The sequence below is a fragment of the Chiloscyllium punctatum genome, chromosome 23 (genome assembly GCF_047496795.1).
Source record: "Chiloscyllium punctatum isolate Juve2018m chromosome 23, sChiPun1.3, whole genome shotgun sequence".
Classification (NCBI taxonomy): Eukaryota; Metazoa; Chordata; class Chondrichthyes; order Orectolobiformes; family Hemiscylliidae; genus Chiloscyllium; species Chiloscyllium punctatum.
In genome coordinates, this window is record NC_092761.1 from 58346491 (window position 1) to 58366406 (window position 19916).

The 19916-nt window shown below is 43.4% G+C and overlaps 1 protein-coding gene across 1 annotated transcript in view; it reads left to right on the plus strand.

The window, feature by feature from the left end:
• The window catches only part of ilvbl (ilvB (bacterial acetolactate synthase)-like), a 53691-nt gene extending 34100 nt beyond the window's left edge, over nt 1-19591 (plus strand). Inside the window, exons 13-15 of the mRNA XM_072593044.1 lie at nt 8552-8623; nt 11725-11830; nt 13302-19591. Of these exons, the coding sequence (XP_072449145.1) occupies nt 8552-8623; nt 11725-11830; nt 13302-13480 (357 nt within the window). The 3' untranslated portion in view covers nt 13481-19591. The remainder of the gene's footprint in view (nt 1-8551; nt 8624-11724; nt 11831-13301) is intronic.
• The last annotated feature ends 325 nt before the right edge of the window (nt 19592-19916 follow it).

The window sequence follows — 19916 nt, forward strand, 5'->3', positions numbered from 1 at the left end:
CACCATTGAACTTTGGCCAGCTCCTCCCTCATAGCTCCATATTTCCCTTTATTCAACTGAAAAGTTGTCACTTCCGATTGTACCCTCTCTCTCTCAAATTGCAGATGGAAGCTTATTGTATTATGGTCACTACTTCCCAATGGCTCCTTCACTTCGAGGACCCTGACCAATTCTGGTTCGTTGCACAATACCAGATCCAGAATTGCCTTCTCCCTGGTCGGCTCCAGCACTAGCTGTTCTAAGAATCCATCTCTGAGGCACTCCACAAAGTCTCTTTCTTGAGGTCCAATACCATCCTGATTCTCCCAGTCTACCTGCATGTTGAAATCCCCCATAACAACTGTAGTAACATCTTTGCAACAGGCCAATTTCAGCTCCTGATTTAACTTCCATCCGACATCCAGACTATCGTTTGGGGGCCTGTAGATAACTCCCAAGAGGGTCTTTTTACCCTTAGTATTTCTCAGCTGTATCCACACTGACTCTACATCCCCTGATTCTCTGCCTTGAAGACATTTAACGTCCTGGCCTCCACTGCCCTCTGTGGCAGTGAATTCCACAGGCCCACCACTCCGGCTGAAGAAATGTGTCCTCATTCCGTTCTAAATTTACCCCCACTTATGGTAAGGCTGTGCCCATGGGTCGAAGTCTCCTCGCCTAATGGAAACAACTTCCTAGCATTACATGGTATTACTTGCGTTATCTTGTAAGTTTCTATTAGATCTCTCCTCAACCTTCTAAACTTTAATAAATATAATATCATTCTAGCGATCATCCATGTGAATCTCCGCTGGACACGCTTCAGTGCCAGTATGTCTTTCCTGAGGTGTGGGACCCAAAATTGGACACAGTATTCTAAGTGGGGCCAAACTGAGCTTTATTAAGTCTCAGCAGCACATTGCTGTTTTTATATTCCAACTCTCTTGAGATAAATGACAACATTCACATTCGCTTTCTTAATCATGGACTCAACCTGCAAGTCAACCTTTAAAGAATCCTGGACTATAGCACTCCCAGATCCTTTTGTACGTTGGCTTTATGAATTTCCTCACTGTTTAGAAAATAGTCCATTGCCGTATTCTTTTTTTTCCAAAGTGTTAAGACCTTGCATTTGCTCATGTTGAATTTCATCAGCCATTTCCTGGACCACTCATCTGAACTGTCTAAATCTTTCTGCAGCTTCCCCACTTACTCAGCACTGCCTGCCTACCCACTTAACTTCGGCAAACTTGTCAGAATGTCTCCAGTCCTTTCATCCAGATCATTAATTTATAAAGTGAACAACTGTGGCCCCAGCACTGAACCCTGTGGAACACCACTTGTCAGCAGCTGCCATTCTGAAAAAGAACCTTTTATCCCAACTCTCTGCTTTCTGTCAGACAGCCAATCCTCAATCCATACCAGTAGCTCACCTCGAACATAATGAGCCCTCCCCTTACTCAGCAGCTTCCCATGAGGCATCTTTTCAAAGGCCTTTTGGAAATCTAGATAGATAACATTCACTGGGTTTCCCTGGTCTAATCTACTTACCTCTTCAATGAATTGGAACGGTTTGTCAGGCACGACCTCCCCTTACTAAATCCATGCTGACTTGTTCTAATCTGATCCTGCACTTTCAAGAATTTAGAAATCTCATCCTTAACGATGGATTCTAGAATTTTATCAACAACCCAGGTTAGGCTAATTGGCCGATAACGTTCCATCTTTTGTCTTGATCCTTTCTTGAACAATGGGGTTACAACAGCGATTTTTTTTTTTTTTTTTCCCAATCATCTGGGACCTTCCCTGACTCCAATGACTTTTGAAAGATCACACCCAACGCCTCCACTATTTCCTCAGCCACGTCCCTCAGAACTCTAGGATGTAGCCATCGGGCCCAGGAGATTGATCAATATTTAGACCTTTTAGCTTTTGTAATGGCTACCCTACTCCACTCTGTCCCCGACTCTCCTTAATTGTTGGGATATTACTCATGTCTTCCACTGTGAAGACTGACGCAAAGTACTTAATAAGTTTGTAAATAAGTCAAAGTACTTATTAAAATCACTAGCCTTTCAGCATCAATTTGGAGTGGCCCAATGTCTACTTTTGCCTCTTGTTTGTTTCTTATGTATTGAAATAAACTTTTACTATCATTTCTAACATTACTGGTTAGCCTACCTTCATATTTGGTCCTCTCCTTCTTTATTTCTCTCTTCGTTATCCTCTGTTTGTTTTGTAGCCTTCCCAATCTTCTGATTTCTGGGTGCTCTTGGCCACTTTATACGCTCCCTCTTCTTCTTTGATACATTTCCTGATATCCTTTGACAGCCATGGCTGGCTAATCTCTTTTCCCTCTTCCCCCCTCCCCCACCCCTCAGATAATCTTGTCTTTGGGATGAACCTCTATATGTGTCCTCAATTACACCCAGAAACTCTGCCACTGTTGCTCTACTGTGTTCCCTGCTAGGCTCTGCTTCCAGTTGGTTTTTGACCGTTCCTCCCTCATGCCCCTGTAATTACCATAATTTAACTGTAACACCATTACATCCGATTTTGCCTTTTCTCTTTCAAACTGCAGACTGAACTGTACCGTGTTGTGATCGCTGCCTCCTAGGTGTTCCCTTACTTTTATAAAGTCTGGCTCATTACATAGCACTAAGTCCAGAAAAGCCTGCTCCCTTGTAGGCTCCATCACAAAGTGTTCCAAAAAGCCATCCGGTAAGCATTCCATGAATTCCCTTTCTTTCAATCCACCAGCAACATTATTCATCCAGTCAACCTGCATATTGAAGTCCCGCATGATCACCGGGATCTTGCCTTTCTGACATGCCCTATCTATTTCCTGGTACATCTTGCGCCCCTGGTCCTGACCACTGTTAGGAGGTCTATACATAACTCCCTTTTTTTTTCTCTTTTGTTGCCTTTGTGGTTCCTCAACTCCACCCACACCAACTCCACATCATCTGACCTTCTGTCATTCAGTGCCATAGATTTAATTTCATTCTTAACCAACAAGGCAGCACCGCCCCTCTGCTCACCTCCCTGTCTTTTTGATATATTGTAAATCCTTAGATGTTTAACTGTCAGTCCTGAACTCCCTGCAATCATGTCTCCGTGATGCCAACCGCATCATAATCATTCGCAGTGATTAGTGCTGTTAATTCATCTACTTTGTTATGAATACTATAAGCATTCATGTAAAGTGCCTTAATGCTAACTTTCTTATCATTATTAGAGATATTGGAAATCATAAAATGACCTAAGTTATCCTTTTTTGTTACATTCCTAGTCTGTCTCGAGCTTAAACCATACTATCTTGCCATTTAACTGCATACTCCCTGTCACTTTCCCTTCTACTGACTCAGAAGCTTAAAGTCCTTCTGACCACCTCACTTATCCTTTTTGCCAGAACAGTGGTTCCAAATTGGTTCAGGCTGAGACCGTCCCAACGGTACAGATTCCACACCCCCCCCCCCCCACCCCCGCTTCCAAAACTGATGCTAATGCCTCATGAAATGGAACCCCTCTTTCCCACACCATTCTTTTAGCCATGTGTTTAATTCACTAACTTTCTTATCCCTATGCCAATTAGCATGTGGCTCGGGTAGTAATCCGGAGATTATGATCCTCGAGGACCTGTTCTTCAATTTCCTTCCTAATGCTTGATATTCCCCAAACGGGTCCTTCGTCCTAACCTTGCCTATGTCGTTAATCTGAAAGTGGACCAGAATGACTGGATTCTCTCACTCCCACTCCAATATCACTTCAAGCAGGTTGGAGATATCCTGGACCCTGGCACCGGGCAGGCAACACACCATGCGGGACTCCCAATCCAGCTCATAAAGGATGCTATCTGTCCCCCTAATTATAGAATCCCCTATAACAACTACTTGTCCTTTTGCTTCCCCCTCTTGAATGGCCTTCTGCACCATGGTGCCATGGTCAGCTGGCTCATCCTGTCCACAGCCCTTTTCCTCATCTGTACAGGGAGCAAGAATCTCATACCTGTTGGACAAGGTCAGGGGCTGAGGCTCCTGCACTCCTGAACTCAGAATCCTGCTACCTTCTTCACTTACAGTCATACCCTGTTGTCCCTGAACACTTTCTGAATTTGAATTACTCAATCTACTGCAACAAAGTGTCCAGGTAACTCTTCCCCCTCCGGGATGTGCCGCAGTGTTTGAAGCTCAGATTCCAGATCATCAGTTCTGAACCAGAGTTCTTCCAGCAACCAACAATTGCTGCAGATGTGGTCACTGCCATTCACAATGGAATCAGCCAGCTCCCACATCAAACAGCAACAGCTACAGCACATCACCTGTCCAGCCATAACTACCTATTTAATTAACTTTTACAATTTATGTATTAAGTAATGTCTAATAGTGGGCGGCACGGTGGCACAGTGGTTAGCACTGCTGCCTCACAGCGCCTGAGACCCGGGTTCAATTCCCGCCTCAGGCGACTGACTGTGTGGAGTTTGCACGTTCTCCCCGTGTCTGCATGGGTTTCCTCCGGGTGCTCCGGTTTCCTCCCACAGTCCAAAGATGTGCAGGTCAGGTGAATTGGCCATGCTAAATTGCCCATAGTGTTAGGTAAGGGGTAGATGTAGATGTAGATGTAGATGTAGGGGTATGGGTGGGTTACGCTTCGGCGGGGCGGTGTGGACTTGTTGGGCCGAAGGGCCTGTTTCCACACTGTAAGTAATCTAATCTGTAAGTAATCTAATCTAATATTTGTCTTCTACAATCTTATCCAATGAACCAATTAAAATTTTAATATATCACACAATACACAAGAAATCTTAACAGCCCACAAGAGTCCTTCTTGGTTAGAGCTCCTGCTCTTTTTGCTGCTGCAACAGAAATGGAGGAGTCTGCCGGTCAAGTTAAGTTTTTTTTTGAAACCTTAAAGTGGTGACTCACCTTCCCTGTAGGCCCCTGATTGATGCTCCCACTCTTCCTGCTTTGAGTCTGTGGACTTTTATTTAGCTTAGGAGGAAGGTGGGAGGGAAGCCCTACACACCTACTTAAATAGGTGCCTTCCCATCAGCCTCCCTGTTCTGACCTCACTTTCGCCCGACTCCCACTGCGCTCAGCTGTTTAACTTTTTTTTAAATGTTGTGTGTCTCCTTCTGGCTTTTCATTTCTAGTTCAAATCCGGCCCCAGCTGTTGTATTAAAGCTTTGCTCAGTGTCGACATTTCATCGCAGGGATGCAGTGCAGATCCAGAAAATTGCCTGGTGTAAAGCCCTGGGTCTCCACTGTTGTCTTCAGATGAGACTAGGCCAGTAAATTGCTTTCAGTTTGGCAAGCTCAGTGTAAGGATTACTGCAGTTGACAACCGTGTGATACAGACGGGATTGTCTTTCTCAAAGTCATAGTTAGGATGAATTATTCCAGAACTTTCAGGGAAACCACTGCTGAGTTTGTACTGCAGGGTGTTCTTGTGAAGATTCAGCAATTTTTGGCATAAAGGAGCAGTGCTGAAAGTTATGAATTATCACAAATTTGTGCCACTCAGTGGGAGCTCACCATAATCTCACCGCGTGATACAAGGACAAAGGAGAAAAGTCCAAGAAGATGGGCGAGATTCTTAATGAGTGTTTTACATCGGTATTCACTGAGGAGAGGGACATGATGGATTTTGAGGGTATGGATAGATGTTTGATTACTCCAGGTCAAGTCGGCATAAGGAGGGAGGAAGTGTTGAGTATTCTAAAAGGCATTAAGATGAGCAAGTCCCCAGGTAAGGATGGGATCTATCCTAGGTTACTGAGTTAAATGAGAGAGGAAATAGCGGGGGCCTTAACAGATATCTTTGCAGCATCCTTGAACACAGACGAGGTCCCACAGTACGGAAGAATTGCTGATGTCCCCTTGTTTAAGAAGGGTAGCAGAGATAATCCAGGTAACTTATAGACTGGTGAGAGTGACATCAGTGGTAGGGAAGCTGCTGGAGAAGACATTGAGGGGTCGGATCTATTTACATTTGTAAGAAAATGGGCTTATCAGTGATAGGCAGCATGGTTTTCTGCTGGGAAGGTCTTGTCTTACCAACTTAATAGAATTCTTTGAGGCAGTGACAAAGTTGACTGACGAGGGAAATGCCTAGATGTCATATACATGAACTTCAGTAAAGTGTTTAATAAGGTTCCCCATGATCGGCTGATGGTGAAAGTGAAGTTGTGTGGGGTCCAGGTTGTATTAGCTAGATGGATCGAGAACTCACTGGGCAACAGGACACAGAGTAGCAGGAGAAGGGACTTTCTCAAAATGGAGAACTGTGACCAGTGGTGTTCCACAGGTATCCATGGTGGGATCACTGTTGTTTGTGATATACATAAATGATCTGGAGGAAGGTATCGGTTGCCTGATTAGCAAGTTTACAGATGACACTAAGATTGGTGCAGTAACAGATAGTGAAGGGGACTGTCAGAGAATACAGCAGAATATAGATAGATTGGGGAGTTGGGCGGAGAAATGGCAGATGGAGTTCAATTCGGGCAAATGCAAGGTGATGCGTTTTGGAAGATCTAATTCAAGAGTGAACTATACAGTAAATGGAAAACTGATGTGCAGAGTGACCTGGGTGTTCAGGTCCATTGTACCCTGAAGGTGGCAACACAGGACGATAGAGTTGTCAAGAAGGCGTATGGCATGCTTTCCTTCATCGGACGGGGTATTGAGTACAAGAGTTGGCAATTGTATAAGACTTTTGTTCGACCACATTTGGAATACTCTGTATTCTGGTTGCCATATTACCAAAAGGATGTCAATGCTTTAGAGAGGGTGCAGAGGAGGTTCACCAGGGTATTGCCTGTTAGAGAGGGTGCGAGCTATGAGGAGAAGTTGAGTAGATTAGGATTATTTTCATTAGAAAGACGGAGGTTGAGGGGGGAGCTGATTGAGGCTTACAAAATCATGACAAGTATAGACAGGCTGGATAGCAAGATGCTTTTTCCCCAGAGTGGGGGACTCCCTAGGGGTCATGAGTTCAAAGTGAAAGGTGAAACATTTAAAGGAGCTATGCTTGGTAAGTTCTTTACATAGAGGATAGTGGGTGTCTGGAACACATTGCCAGCGGAGGTGGTCGAGGCAGGCACGATAGCGTCATTTAAGATGTATCCAGACAGATAAATGAATGGACAGGGAGCAGAGGGATACAGATCCTTAGAAAACAGGCAACAAGTTTAGATAGATGATCTGGATCATGGAAGGCTTGGAGGGCTGATGGACCTGTTCCTGGGCTGTAATTTTCTATGTTCTTTGTTGAAGAAGTTGCTGCATTTGTCATAATTAAAGGTTGCTGCAGAAAATCAAGCGATGGGCTTTCACAGTATAAGGGGTCCTGTTAATGAGGTAGCTTTTAGACTTAATGAAATGTGCACATTCCCAATTCAGAAAATGAATGATAGATGTTCATGCTGGTAGGTATTAAATTGTGGGGCGATGCTTTTTTCATTTCTTTTCTTGTATTTCCATTGCTGCTCTATCTCCTATCCATCCAATCTTGCTTTCACTATTAATTTCATAGAATCCCTACAGTGTGGAAGCAGGCCATTTGGCCCATTGGGTCCACACCGACCCTCCAAAGAGCAACCCACCCAGACCCAAGCCCTACCCTATTCCTGTAACCCTGCATTTCCCATGGCTAGCCTACCTAGCCTGCACATCCCTGGATATTATATGTAATTTCCCATGGCTAATCCATCTAACCTGTGCAAGTGGGATGAAACTCACGCAGACACTGGGAGAATGTGCAAACTCCATACAGACGGTCACTAGGGGCAGGAATTGAACCCGGGTGCCTGGCACTGTGAAGCTGCAGTCATAACTGCTGAGTCCACTTCTTCTGGAATTAATTGATTGATTCAAATTCAAGCAGTTTCCTTCAGTTACTGTTGGCCCGGATTCACCTGTCCCGTTTCCCTCATCTTGACGGGGTGGCACTGTGGCTCAGTGGTTAGCTCTGCTACATCAGGATGCTTGGGTTCGATTTCACCCTCGGATGACTGTCTGTGTGGGTTTCATCCAATAGTCCAAATATGTGTAGGTCAGGTGGATTGGCTATGCTAAATTGGCTATGATGTCCAGGGATGTGCAGGCTAGGTGGGTTAGCCATGGGAAATGCAGGGTTACAGGGATAGGGTGAATCTGGGTGAGATACTCTTCAGAGGGTCAGTGTGGACTCGATGGACCAAGTATCCTGCATCCACGCTGTAGAGATTCTATGATCAACTATGGCAGCACCAAATAAACTGGAACTCTTGGGGAAAGAAGTCAAACGCACAGAAGTAACTATGAGGTGGCTGCACTTCACAGTTCTGCTGGGGAGTCAGAAATCCTTACTGCACATCTGACCTCTTGTTCCTGGCTGGAGATTGTTCAGTACCACACCCGAGTTCCTCAAGTGTGTTCCCAGCACTTTGAGAAATTTAGAAACGTCCATGAATTTCAAAAGGCAGACTCATTTTTTTTTAAAAGTAAGTGTGTTCATTGGACCCTGAAGAGAGAGAGATTGCTGTGGTGTTGTTCAGAGTTCAGACTCCCTATTTTTATTTAATATTTAGGTTTGGATCGTTTATGGCGATGGTTCCCTTGGCTACAGCATTGCTGAATTTGACACATTCAAACGTCACAAGGTATGTGTCACACCTCTGCTTATACTAAATGGGCAATTATTAATACTTAGTAATTTCTTACTGTTGGCTATGTAGAAAGGTTCACTGCTTTCTGGAAATGTCTCAGCAGTCTTGAGATATCTTCATTGGATAGGAATTTGGGATGGTCAACTCATCCTGCTGCTGCTGTTTTGTCCAGAGTTGCTTTTCTAGTGGAAGGAGTCGGAGTTTCCTGTGCCATATCATGACACAGGCGAGCGAGTAATGGTCTTACTGGCCCCTACCTGGTCGCTTGCTAATGTTTCATCCAACATGGTCAGAACATAATGTGATGGAGACATTATATAAATACAACTTGTTGTTGTGCCTTTACCTTGACGAGACCCTGCCCTTCACTGCAATGCCTTCAGCCAAGTTTGTGACCAAATCAATAACTCCCAATTTATAGAGTTAGAGTATGGACCAGCCAGTGTAGAGAGTGCTTTAATTCACTGAGGTCATTTGGAAAGGCAGAAATTTGTTCTGATGTAATTTCAATAAAGTAGAATAATTTGTCTTACTTTAACCTTTTTAGTATGATGGAATATTTCAATATTAAGGGGGAAGGCAATGGTCTGATGATGTTGTCACCAGACTGGTAATCCAGAAACTCAGCAAGTGTTCTGGGCACCTAGGAGATTTTTTTTTAAACGTCTGGAATTAAGCATCTATTAGGACCATGAAAACAATGTCAATTTTCAGAAAAACCCATCTGATTCACTAATGTCCTTTAGGGAAGTAAATCTGCCATCCTTTCCTTGTCTGGCCTTTGTGTGAATCCAGAGCCACAGCAATGTGGTTGACTCTCAGCTGCCCTCCAAACTGTTGTAGTAAGCCACTCAGTTATATCAATCAGTATAAAGTCTCAACAAAGAAATTAAACCAGGTAGATCACCTGCAAGTGACCTAGGCATCAGGAAAAGACAATGGCTGAAACAGACTGTCGGTCCTGCATAGTTCTCCCCTCAGGGGCTAGTGCCAACAGTCTCACAGACTAGTCGAGCAACATCTGGCATAGTCGTACTCATGGAATCATACCTTACAGACAATGTACCAGACACCCCCACCACCATCACCATCTCTGGATAGGTCCTGCATCCAGCAGGACAGACCCAGCAGAGGTGGGAACACAGTGACGTGCACTTGGGAGGAAATTCCCCTTGGAGTCCTCCGTATCGCGCCCCATGAAATCTCATGGCTTCAGGTTAAACATGAGCAAGGAAACTTCCTGCTGATTACCACATACCATTGTCCCCTGACTGATGAATCAGCATTCCTCCATGTTAAACAACACTTGGTGGAAGCACTGAGGGTGACAAGGGCACAAAAGGTACTCTGGGTGGAGGATTTCGATGTCCACCACCAAAAGTGGCCCAGCAGCAGCACCACTGAGCTGGTTGGGTCCTAAAGGGCATAGCTGCTAGACTGGATCTGCAGCAGGTGGTGAGGGGAACCAACAAGAGAAAAAGACATGCTTGACCTCATCCTTAATACTCTGCATACTGCAGATGCATCTGTCCATGACTGTATCGGTAAGAATAAACTCCACACAGACCTTGTGGAGACAAAATCACATTTGAGAATGCCCTCCATTGTATTTTGTGGAAAAGTGTGGTGCTGGAAAAGCACGGCAGGTCAGGCAGCATGCGAGGAACAGGAGAATCAACATTTTGGGCATAAGCCCTTCATCAGGAATGACTTGATGAAGGGATTATGTAAGAAACGTTGACTGTCCTGCTCCTTGGATGCTGCCTGATCTACTGTGGTTTTCCAATACCACACTTTTCAACTCTGACTCTCCAGTATCTGGGGGTCCCACTTCCTCCCGTTGTACTTTGTGGCACTATCACAGCGCTAAACAGGACAGACTTCGAACAGATCTAGCAACACAATACAGGGCAATCAAGAGGTGCCGTGGACTATCAATAGTTGCAAAAAATTACTCCAACACAATCTGCAATCTCATGGCCTGACACGTCCCTACTCCACTATTACCGCCCAGCCAGGGGATCAACCTTGGTTCAATGAGAGTGCAGGAGCAGCGCCAGCCTTACCTACATATGAGGGTGTCAACCTCTTGAAGCTACCAAACATTACTACTTGCTTGCCAAATAGCATAAGCAGCAACTGATAGAGCTAAATGATCCCACAACCAATAGGTCAGATCTAAGCTCTGTAAGTCATTCCTATTCAGTTGTGAATGGTGGTGCATAATTAACCAACTCACTAGAGGAGGAGGCTCCAAAAGTATCTTCATTGTCAATGCTGGGGGCTAACAACAGAGCAGTGAGCCACTCATCATCCTGACTTGGAAACATATTGCTGTTCGTTCACTGTCACTGGGTCAAAATCCTGGGATTACCCCCCTAAGGGCAATGTGAGTCAATCTACAAAATACAGACTGTTCAAGATTCACCACCACCTGCTCAAGGGCAACTTGGGAACGGGTGAGAAATGCTGGCTTATCAGCAGTATCCATGTCCCATAAGTGGTTTTTTAAAAAATGACACAGTCAGCAACACAAAAAAGTATCTCTGTTGATGTTAGTCCTACTACCCCTCACTACCACACTGTAACTCTTCCTAGCACCTGTTACTGACAAAATCTCATTCAGAGTATATGGGTACAGCCACCATTTGTTGTTCACCTGTAATTGCCCTTGTAATAGTGCTGATCCACTCTTGAATGCCAAGGGGTGTTCCTTGGTCATATCAAAGGGCACTGAAAGTCAGTGACATTCCTATAGGTCTGGAGTCAGAGATGCCAGATCAAGTAAATCAGCTTTTTTGTCCTTCACAATTGTACATTGGTGTATTAGATGTATTTTTACAAAAAGCCTGGTAATTTCTTGTTCCCCATTATTGATATTAGCTTTCTCTTTCAGATTTCTTCATTTCATATTGGTGTTGTTGATTTCATTCCCTCACTGTCATCTCATGGCCACTCCCTTTCCAAACAATCAGAAACGTATATTTTTTAGATCCAGTCTGAAAGAGCTATTTGTTTTAATAAATGTTGCAGGTAGTTGAGGGTGTGCATTTAAAATTAATTTTCTCACTCATTATTGACCTGTGTTCTTTCAGACTCCTGTAATCGCCTTGGTTGGCAATGATGCTGGCTGGAGCCAGATTTCGCGAGAACAGGTTCCCTTGCTTGGCAGCAATGTGGCCTGTGGCCTGGCATACACAGGTAGGTGGCTGGATCTTCGACTGTGGTAATACAGAACTGGAAATATACCTATTCTGGCTTGTTAAGCTGTCCCCAGCACCCCTTCTGCCTTTTGTATTGATAACAGGCAGACCTATGGAAATGGATAAGGAGTTCCCTTCACATTGAATTTAATTCCATGTGAAAGCAAATGACTTTTTAATAATTTGCAAGCTGTTTAACTGCTGACTCAGCCAGTTTGACTAATCAGACAAGTGCTAATGGTTGAGTATGTAAAGCAAAAATTTCATTCTACGTTTTATTTTTTTTTCTCTTTCTTAAATATTACCCCCCACACTACCGCCTAACTACGGTAGTGCTTATTTTTTCCCCAGCACCCATGGTGTGTGTGTGCAGGTGTGAGACACAGTGAGAGACACAAGGTGTACGAATCTTTATTCAATTTCCACCACCAGGAAGATAGGAAACACCTGAGTGGCCAGTGACAAGCACTGCACTTCACATCAAAGGGCAATGCTGTGTGATCAAAACAGTGAAGGGGGAGGGCAGGGACTAAATCAAAATAGAGTTGGAGGGGGAAATAATGCACTCCACTCCCTGCGGCGCCCACCTCTCCCTGAACAACTCCAGGGTGTTGGTGGACACCGCGTGCTCCTTCTCCAAGGACACCCAGGCTCTAACGTAACCGCGGAAGAGAGGCAGACAGTCGGCCCTGACGACCCCCTCCACGGCCCGCTGCTCCTGGACCTGTTGATGGCCAGTTTGGTCAGACCCATGAGGAGGGATTCTGTGTTTTAACTTGAATCTGCTCATTTAGCCCACTTTCACTGAAGTCCAGTTCCATAAATGACATCCATCATTTTAGGGAACCAAATGGCCATTAACTACATGAGAGCTTAGATGGTGTCGATAGACAGCTTCCCTCTGGAGACTATCATAAAGTAGCTTTCAACTCTTGCTTTGTCCAAGCTGGAGAGAGTGAACAGCTGACCATTAGGAATGTGTTTTGAGCTTAAGGGATTTGTTAAAGATTTAGCCATCCTACACCTTCCATGTATATCCTCTAATATGGTGCAGCTCTGGGTTCTTCCATATCGCACCATGTGTATGCACGCTGAGCAGTAGGATGGCACAAGCAATTGAACAACTGCAATTTGTGCTGTTCAATTGCTCCAATGTTAACTTGGAAATGAACAGCTTTTGCTTAACTTCTGCTAACAACCTGCCATTAAGTTCCTGAGTAAAGGAAAGGAAGCCATGAAAGCTACTAATGGCTCAGATCCGAAATGATTACATGGACCTTGTGTCCTTCCATGTGGTTTCAAGGAGCTTAGTCAAGGTAAGGGAATATTTGATAGGGTAAAGTCCAACCCTCTTGTCACATATTTCCATGGGGCTGAGATCAGTGGTGGAGGCCACTCTTAATCCCAGTTATTGCTGATGTTCTGAGCACGTGGAAGGGCCATGACCTTTATATGTCTTTGCTCCACAGATTATCATACAGTTGCTGAGGGATACGGTGGTAAAGGCTTTCTACTGAACCGGGAAAATGAAGATCAAATGGACAATATAATAAGGGCTGCTCAGGGGGAGTGCAGGAATGGGAATCCGACCCTCATAAATGTCCTGATAGGAAAATCGAATTTCAGGGAAGGTTCCATTTCTGTGTAATCACTCCTTATGTACAGATCATGAATTTGCAGTTTCGTGTGTGCCTTGCCCCATTAAGTTCTTGTCCTAGTGACATAGACAGAAAACAGAATGGTGAAAGATTGTACATAATCATGCAATAGCATTTAATGCACAAGGTACTTAATCAAAGACTAATTTACATGAATAACCACTAACATTTTGATTTTATTTGTTTTTTTAGAAAACAAAAATCAGGTTATATTTTATTATTTTTTAAGTTAATCTGTGTGTTAAATTTGAGTCTATAATAGTTGTGTAGCTTGGAACTGGTTAACAGTGGTTTTCATTGCAGTTCCTGGAAGCCACTTGAACAATCCCTCTCTTTGTCCAAGGAACCTCAAGGTTCGTGCTGCTGGGTTTGTATGTGTGCTGAATGAGCTATAGCGTGATGCTGTACCCTCCTCAGCAAAAAAAACAGGATCTAGAAACAGCATGATCCTTATACCATGAATCACAGGTTCTGGCTAAAATAAAGAAAGAGCCCTTTTGTTTTAGTTTTGCTTCACGTGGTAAGTTCATGGCATCTACTGCCTGTAGTAACATGATTGAATCCAGGAGCTGCTTGTTAAATGGTAGCCAGCGCCCCCTCCCAAATTGAAGCTGTTATATCTGGAAGAATCTTAAGAAACTGCAATTCCAAAGCTGCTCAATGGTTATCAACTTCACTGCAGTCACTTTACATCCCATTTTTGTAGCAGTGCTGAGAATGCCTGTATAAAGGTCCGGTGTGGTTGACAGTGACACCATGTTGTACATGCCACAGTGAAGCTTTTTTTTTTGTGTGATCCGATCCATTCTTGACCCTGCTGGGTTTTCCACGTCCTGTGCAGTTGGTTTTTCCACACATTCTGCCACTTGCCTCCCCATGTGCTCAGCCATTTGTCTTCAGCCCAGATTGAGATTGATATCCTTCTGGCCACTATCCTGAAGATGTTTTGCACGTAACAAGGTAACTCAGGAACTTGTGACAATCCTCGCAAATGGGCAGTTCTAGTTTGTAGATGCCAGTGGTGCTTTCTGATAGTTACTGCTTCTGTTTTAAGAGATTGTGGCAAGATGTGGAAAGATAAGTGACAGGACTGTCACTGTCTAATCCATGCAATGCTCTATTCTTCCCACACTCTCAACATGGTATACGTATGAATTAAACAGAATCATTGTGCTTCATTGTAACTATCCCTACATTTAATTTAGATTATTTATCTTTGTAAAATGATAGCTATTTTGATATTAGGCTGTTTCAAATTCATTCTTTCAGATTAATGCTCATTGTTGATCCAAATAATTAACCACTTCCATTTTAAAAAAAATTATTCAGAGGGCGAAAAAGATGTTCGCATTTCTTCAATAATGTGAAATGCCCCCACCCCCTTTCATGTTGTGCACTAATTCACCTAATTATTGGTTAGATTCCATCATTAACTTCAGACAACTCAACTTTTAAGCTGTTACCTAGACTTTTTACTGAGGCCTCAATATATTAATCCTTTACATTATCAACAAGATTTCTGAACGCTTGGTAAGGCATGAGTTTTCGTATTGTCCTCTCTGCTCTCAGTTTGACTATGGAGCCATGGAAGACTCCATCTTGTGGATTGCAAAAGCAGCCATGACTGTTTTGAAAACAAAAACAGAATTTGGAAAAAGTTCAGCACGTCTGGCAGCATCTGGAGAGAAATCAGAGTTAATATTTTGGATCTGGTGGCCCTTTTGAATAGTTTGCACTGTTTTGAGTAATTTGATTTCCAAATCGCCAGGCTTTCTTTTAATTGTGTGTACAAAGTTTGTGAAAAGATTTGTAGCTCGGGTGCTCATTGTTGTGGTTCTGTTCGCCGAATGGTTGTCAGTTCCAGCTGTCCGCTGCAGTGGTCGGTATATTGGGTCCAGGTTGGTGTGCTTATTGATTGAATCTGTGGATGAGTGACAACCAGAAGCAGCAGATTCAAACCACTACAAATGCCGGAGGAAAGATCACAGAAGCGCTTCAGAGGAGGCTCCCAAGCACTGAGGATGTCACCTAGACAGGGGACGAAATGTCTGCAACACAAATTCCCAGCTCAGCGAACAGAACTTTAATTGTGTGTTGGCCGTTGTGGATTTTATCTTCAGTTCTTCCTTTGGTGTTGATGCCTGCTAACGTTTTGAGCTAAGGATTTTCAGGAGCAGAAAATATTTTAAGTGATTAGTAAATCATTGGTTATATAAGGATATGGTACTTGGAAGAATAAAATATAACTTAGCTCAAAATCCAGTACATGAGCGTGTGCAGAAGAGCTACCAACGAATGATACAACTTTCTAGACAATCATTGTCATCTTTTTGATCCATCTTGTACAAATGTCTGGTGTTATCCAGCTGAATGGTGGTTGTTTTATGTTTTGGAAATATAGCAGGTTTTTTTTTGTTCATTCTTCTCCTATTATGAGAATTTGTAGTTCGTGTATTCCCAGACACTTTTTACACCACCATAATCTGTTTACTACCAGAACAGGTTTGGCCTTCTCCACCACATTGTCCTTCAGTATTTGGTGAAGAGTCTTGCATCTGTTGATTATAAGTTTTTCACTTCATTACAAGTTCTCTTATAAACACCATGTGTGGATGTAGTGTCATAACAACCATCCTATTAATAGCACTCTGATCCCCTCAGTGATTGTGCCGACCAGCTCTGTTGCTGGAAATGCAATTTTCCACCTCCTTGTTAATTGTCCATGGGAATATTAGGAATAGTAGGAGATAATTCAGCCTTTTGCCCCACTTAGACTAGGCTGGTCTGTGCCCCATTTGTCCATGTGAACTGAATTCCTCTGATATTCCTGCCTGATGAAAATCTGGTGAACTCCGTATTGAAAGCTCCATTTGGTCTATCGCATCCTGGCCTTTTGATTGGGAGTATTTCACATTTTTTTGCTAACATATTTGCCTAAAAATGTGATTCTTGATTTTGCTGCTGAACTGGCAGACTCTAATGTCAAAGTCTGACCCCTTGTTCTTGATTTGTTCCACCTGAGGCAATGGTTTTTTTGTATCTAGCTTGCTAAAAGGATTTGATAGCACCGAAACACCTCTGGCAGACCATTCCTCAAAATCTTCTCTTCAGGCTGGAACACATTTACCCCAACTGTCCTCTTAATTTAACCCCTAATAAACATAGTGTGAATCTGTATGCTGGAATTTAAGGAGCTTTTAGTTAAACTGCATTTAATCTTCAAGTTCATATTTTGTAGTTTATCTTTTTACCAGCTTGATATGTGTGTTCCTCCTTCTCATTTGCCAGATTTTCACCAGCCATATCACACAATTGATTTGCAGACTTTTCAGGAGTTTGCATACTCAGTTGCTTTAATTGCATGATATTTATTCTCTCATTCCTGATTTTGATATGCTTTTTAGTAGTGATAGCTATCCACTGTGAACTTTGGCATCTGTGACATAGGCCACTAAAGCACAATACCCTGGTCACGTGTTCACTGCTCAAAGTAAGTGGTGATAGCAAAGTCAGCATTGCCATGTCAGCATCTATGTTGCTGCAGTAGGTTTTCTATATCAGTCTGCAGAGATGAGTTGATTCCTTGTCCCTTGGTTGAATTAAGTAGAATTTTGACTGAAGTGGGTTTGACATAATTGAGCAGAATTACTCGTTGATTACGTAAAGCAAGTTCTGCAATTAGGCTGTGTTCAGGAAACTGCTGTTAATATCAAAAGCCTGGAAAGCAGGCTGTTGAAATAGTCTATTTAAGCAGCTTCATATCAAATTTCTTTGTCCTCATCTAATGCTGCTTAATGCCTCTCTTCAAATAGTAAAGGTATTTAATTCTAATGTATTACAAGTTGGATTCAAAAGTCTTCATGTTAAGATAGTAATAATTGAATGGCAATGAAGCAAGTGTAGGAATGATACTTTGCCCCAAGATGGCAGTAGTGATCTTTGGAAGTCCATTAATTGTACTTGGTTCTTGCTGAGCAGCATTACAGTAATCTCTCTCTTTATGACTTGTTTGTTGGATGTCTCGATTTCTTCCTGATATTACAGAGTTAGCCACCTATTGGCGAATTGGATAAGTAATTGTGGGAAGTTAAAACTAGAGTGTGAACAGAACCTCCCCGTTGTCATATATCCATTGAACGAATTCATTGGTAGTCCCTTGCAAGCAAGGATGACTGTGTCTTCCACTCTCTCTTGGTGAGTCCGTAGCTGGGTGTACGGACCAGTATGGCTACCGCAGTCTCTGGTGGTCACAAGAAGGGGTTGGTGGGACATTGGCTCCTCATCCTTTTCTGCCTGGATTACACTATTTTTCCATGGCAAATCTTGAAATGCTTGACACCTTCCCGGATGCTGCTCCTCCACTTTGAACGGGCTTGAGATAGTGATTCCCAGGTGTCTTTGGGAACACTGCACTTTGCCAGTGAGGCCTTGAACTGCATCCTCTGTCCAGCTGGGGCTTCTCTGTCATTTCAGAGATGGGTGTCGAGCTCCTGCTGGAGTAGTCTCGTGCCCAGCCCATTGCTGCCAATCAAGGGGAGGGGTCAGTTCCTCGATGCTGGGGATGTTAGCCCTGGTGGAGGACACTGGTGTTGGTCCATCTGACTTCCCAGAGGGTTCGCAGGATCTTGCGCATTGGTGGCACTGCTCCAGTGTTTTGAGGTGTCTGCTGTAGACAGTCCATGTCTCAGAGCGATATGGGAGGACGGGAGCCACTATGATTCTGTAAACCATCACCTTGGTATTGGATCTGATGTCGTGTAATACCCTGTTCGTCAGGCTGCTGAAGGCTGCGCTAGCACACTGGAGGTGGTGCTGGATCTCTTCAAATAGCTGCTTTTACCGCTACAGCACTCCTGAGCTGTTGATTAAAAGGTTTTGTGGTCAGCATCAAATTACAATTCTGGGTTTTAGATTGTCTATGAAATTCCTTTGTGTGACTGACTGCTTCACAAAGCTTTGAGATCTGTTGATTTTTCTTATGATTCTTAACAAATTCATAGTACTAATGGATTTGGGAAATAGGATCATTTTCTTTCTACATTCCCTACTGGCGATGACCATACCAGTGCTTGGGATAAAATGGAAAATTTATTTATAGCCCCTTGGATGAGTATTGCATTAGTGTAGCTGGGTGGAACTTGTCATTCAAAGATTTGCTGTGGAATTGGAAGGTGGTGAATGAAATCTGTTTCTGGCTGTGAATCGCTAAGATTCCTGTTGGGTCTTGTGCTGGTGGGGTTGGGCAGTGGGAGCAAGACGGACCATTTAACTTTTGAAATTTTCTATCAGGTCTTGCCATGCCAGAGTCCTCTGCGCTGCACTTAAACCACACCTGACTTCTGCAGAGCTTCAGCGAAACTACTGACTTGGGCCTTGTGTGTCCATTCCCTGTGTCGAAATTGGACAACTGACAAGGGTATAAGTTTGCTTGCTGAGCTGCAAGGTTTGTTTACAGACATTTTGTCACTTTTATTAGGTAACATCATCAGTTACCTAGTCAAAAGACACCTCTTTGACTGGGACAATGCATCCATCCTAGGACAAGCTAAACAGAGACATGCACGAGAATTCCTAGAAGCAAGGCATTTCAACCAAACTCTCTCAACAAACACATCGATTTGGACCCCACCTACCAACTTCTGAGGGGAAAAAAAACAGGAAATGACATCACCAACCGAAGGAAACCTAAACACACAAATAAAAAGTAGGCCTTAACACCATTGCTTCACGGGAGACTCACTGAAGATGTTACCTAGCAGGGTGATGAAACCTCTGAAAACGAACCTTCCAGCTCAGTGAGCAAACCTACATTCAGAACCTCAACCTGAGCTACAAATCTCAAAACTCGCTGGACAGCTGACTGTTGTGCAGTCTGAATGTGAGGAACCAACCAGCAGCAGAGATCAGAATGGGAATTTTAACTTCTAATCAGTTGACAATTAGCATTTGAGTTTCTTTTTAAATTCTTAGAGCATGTTTGCATTTAATTATAGGTGATTATGAACTAGGCTATGTTCTACCTCTATTTAAAAGTAAATGCTGCGCTTTATTCTGTACCTTGACTGTGCATTGAAATATTAAAAGACTTCATTTCAACCTGATGCTCACTGTGTAATTCATGCTTTGAGTATCATACCACTGTACAAATTAGAATTAGATTAGATTACTTGTTGGGCTGAAGGGCCTGTTTCCACACTAAGTCCACACCGACCCTCTGAAGTACGACCCTCTGAAGTACAACCCACTGAGACCCATCCCCCTACGTTTACCCCTTACCTAACACTATGGGCAATTTAGCATGGCCAATTCACCTAACCTGCACACTTTTGGACTGTGGGAGGAAACCGGAACACCCGGAGGAAACCTACGCAGACACTGGGAGAATGTGCAAACTCCCCACAGACAATTGCCTGAGATGGGAATTGA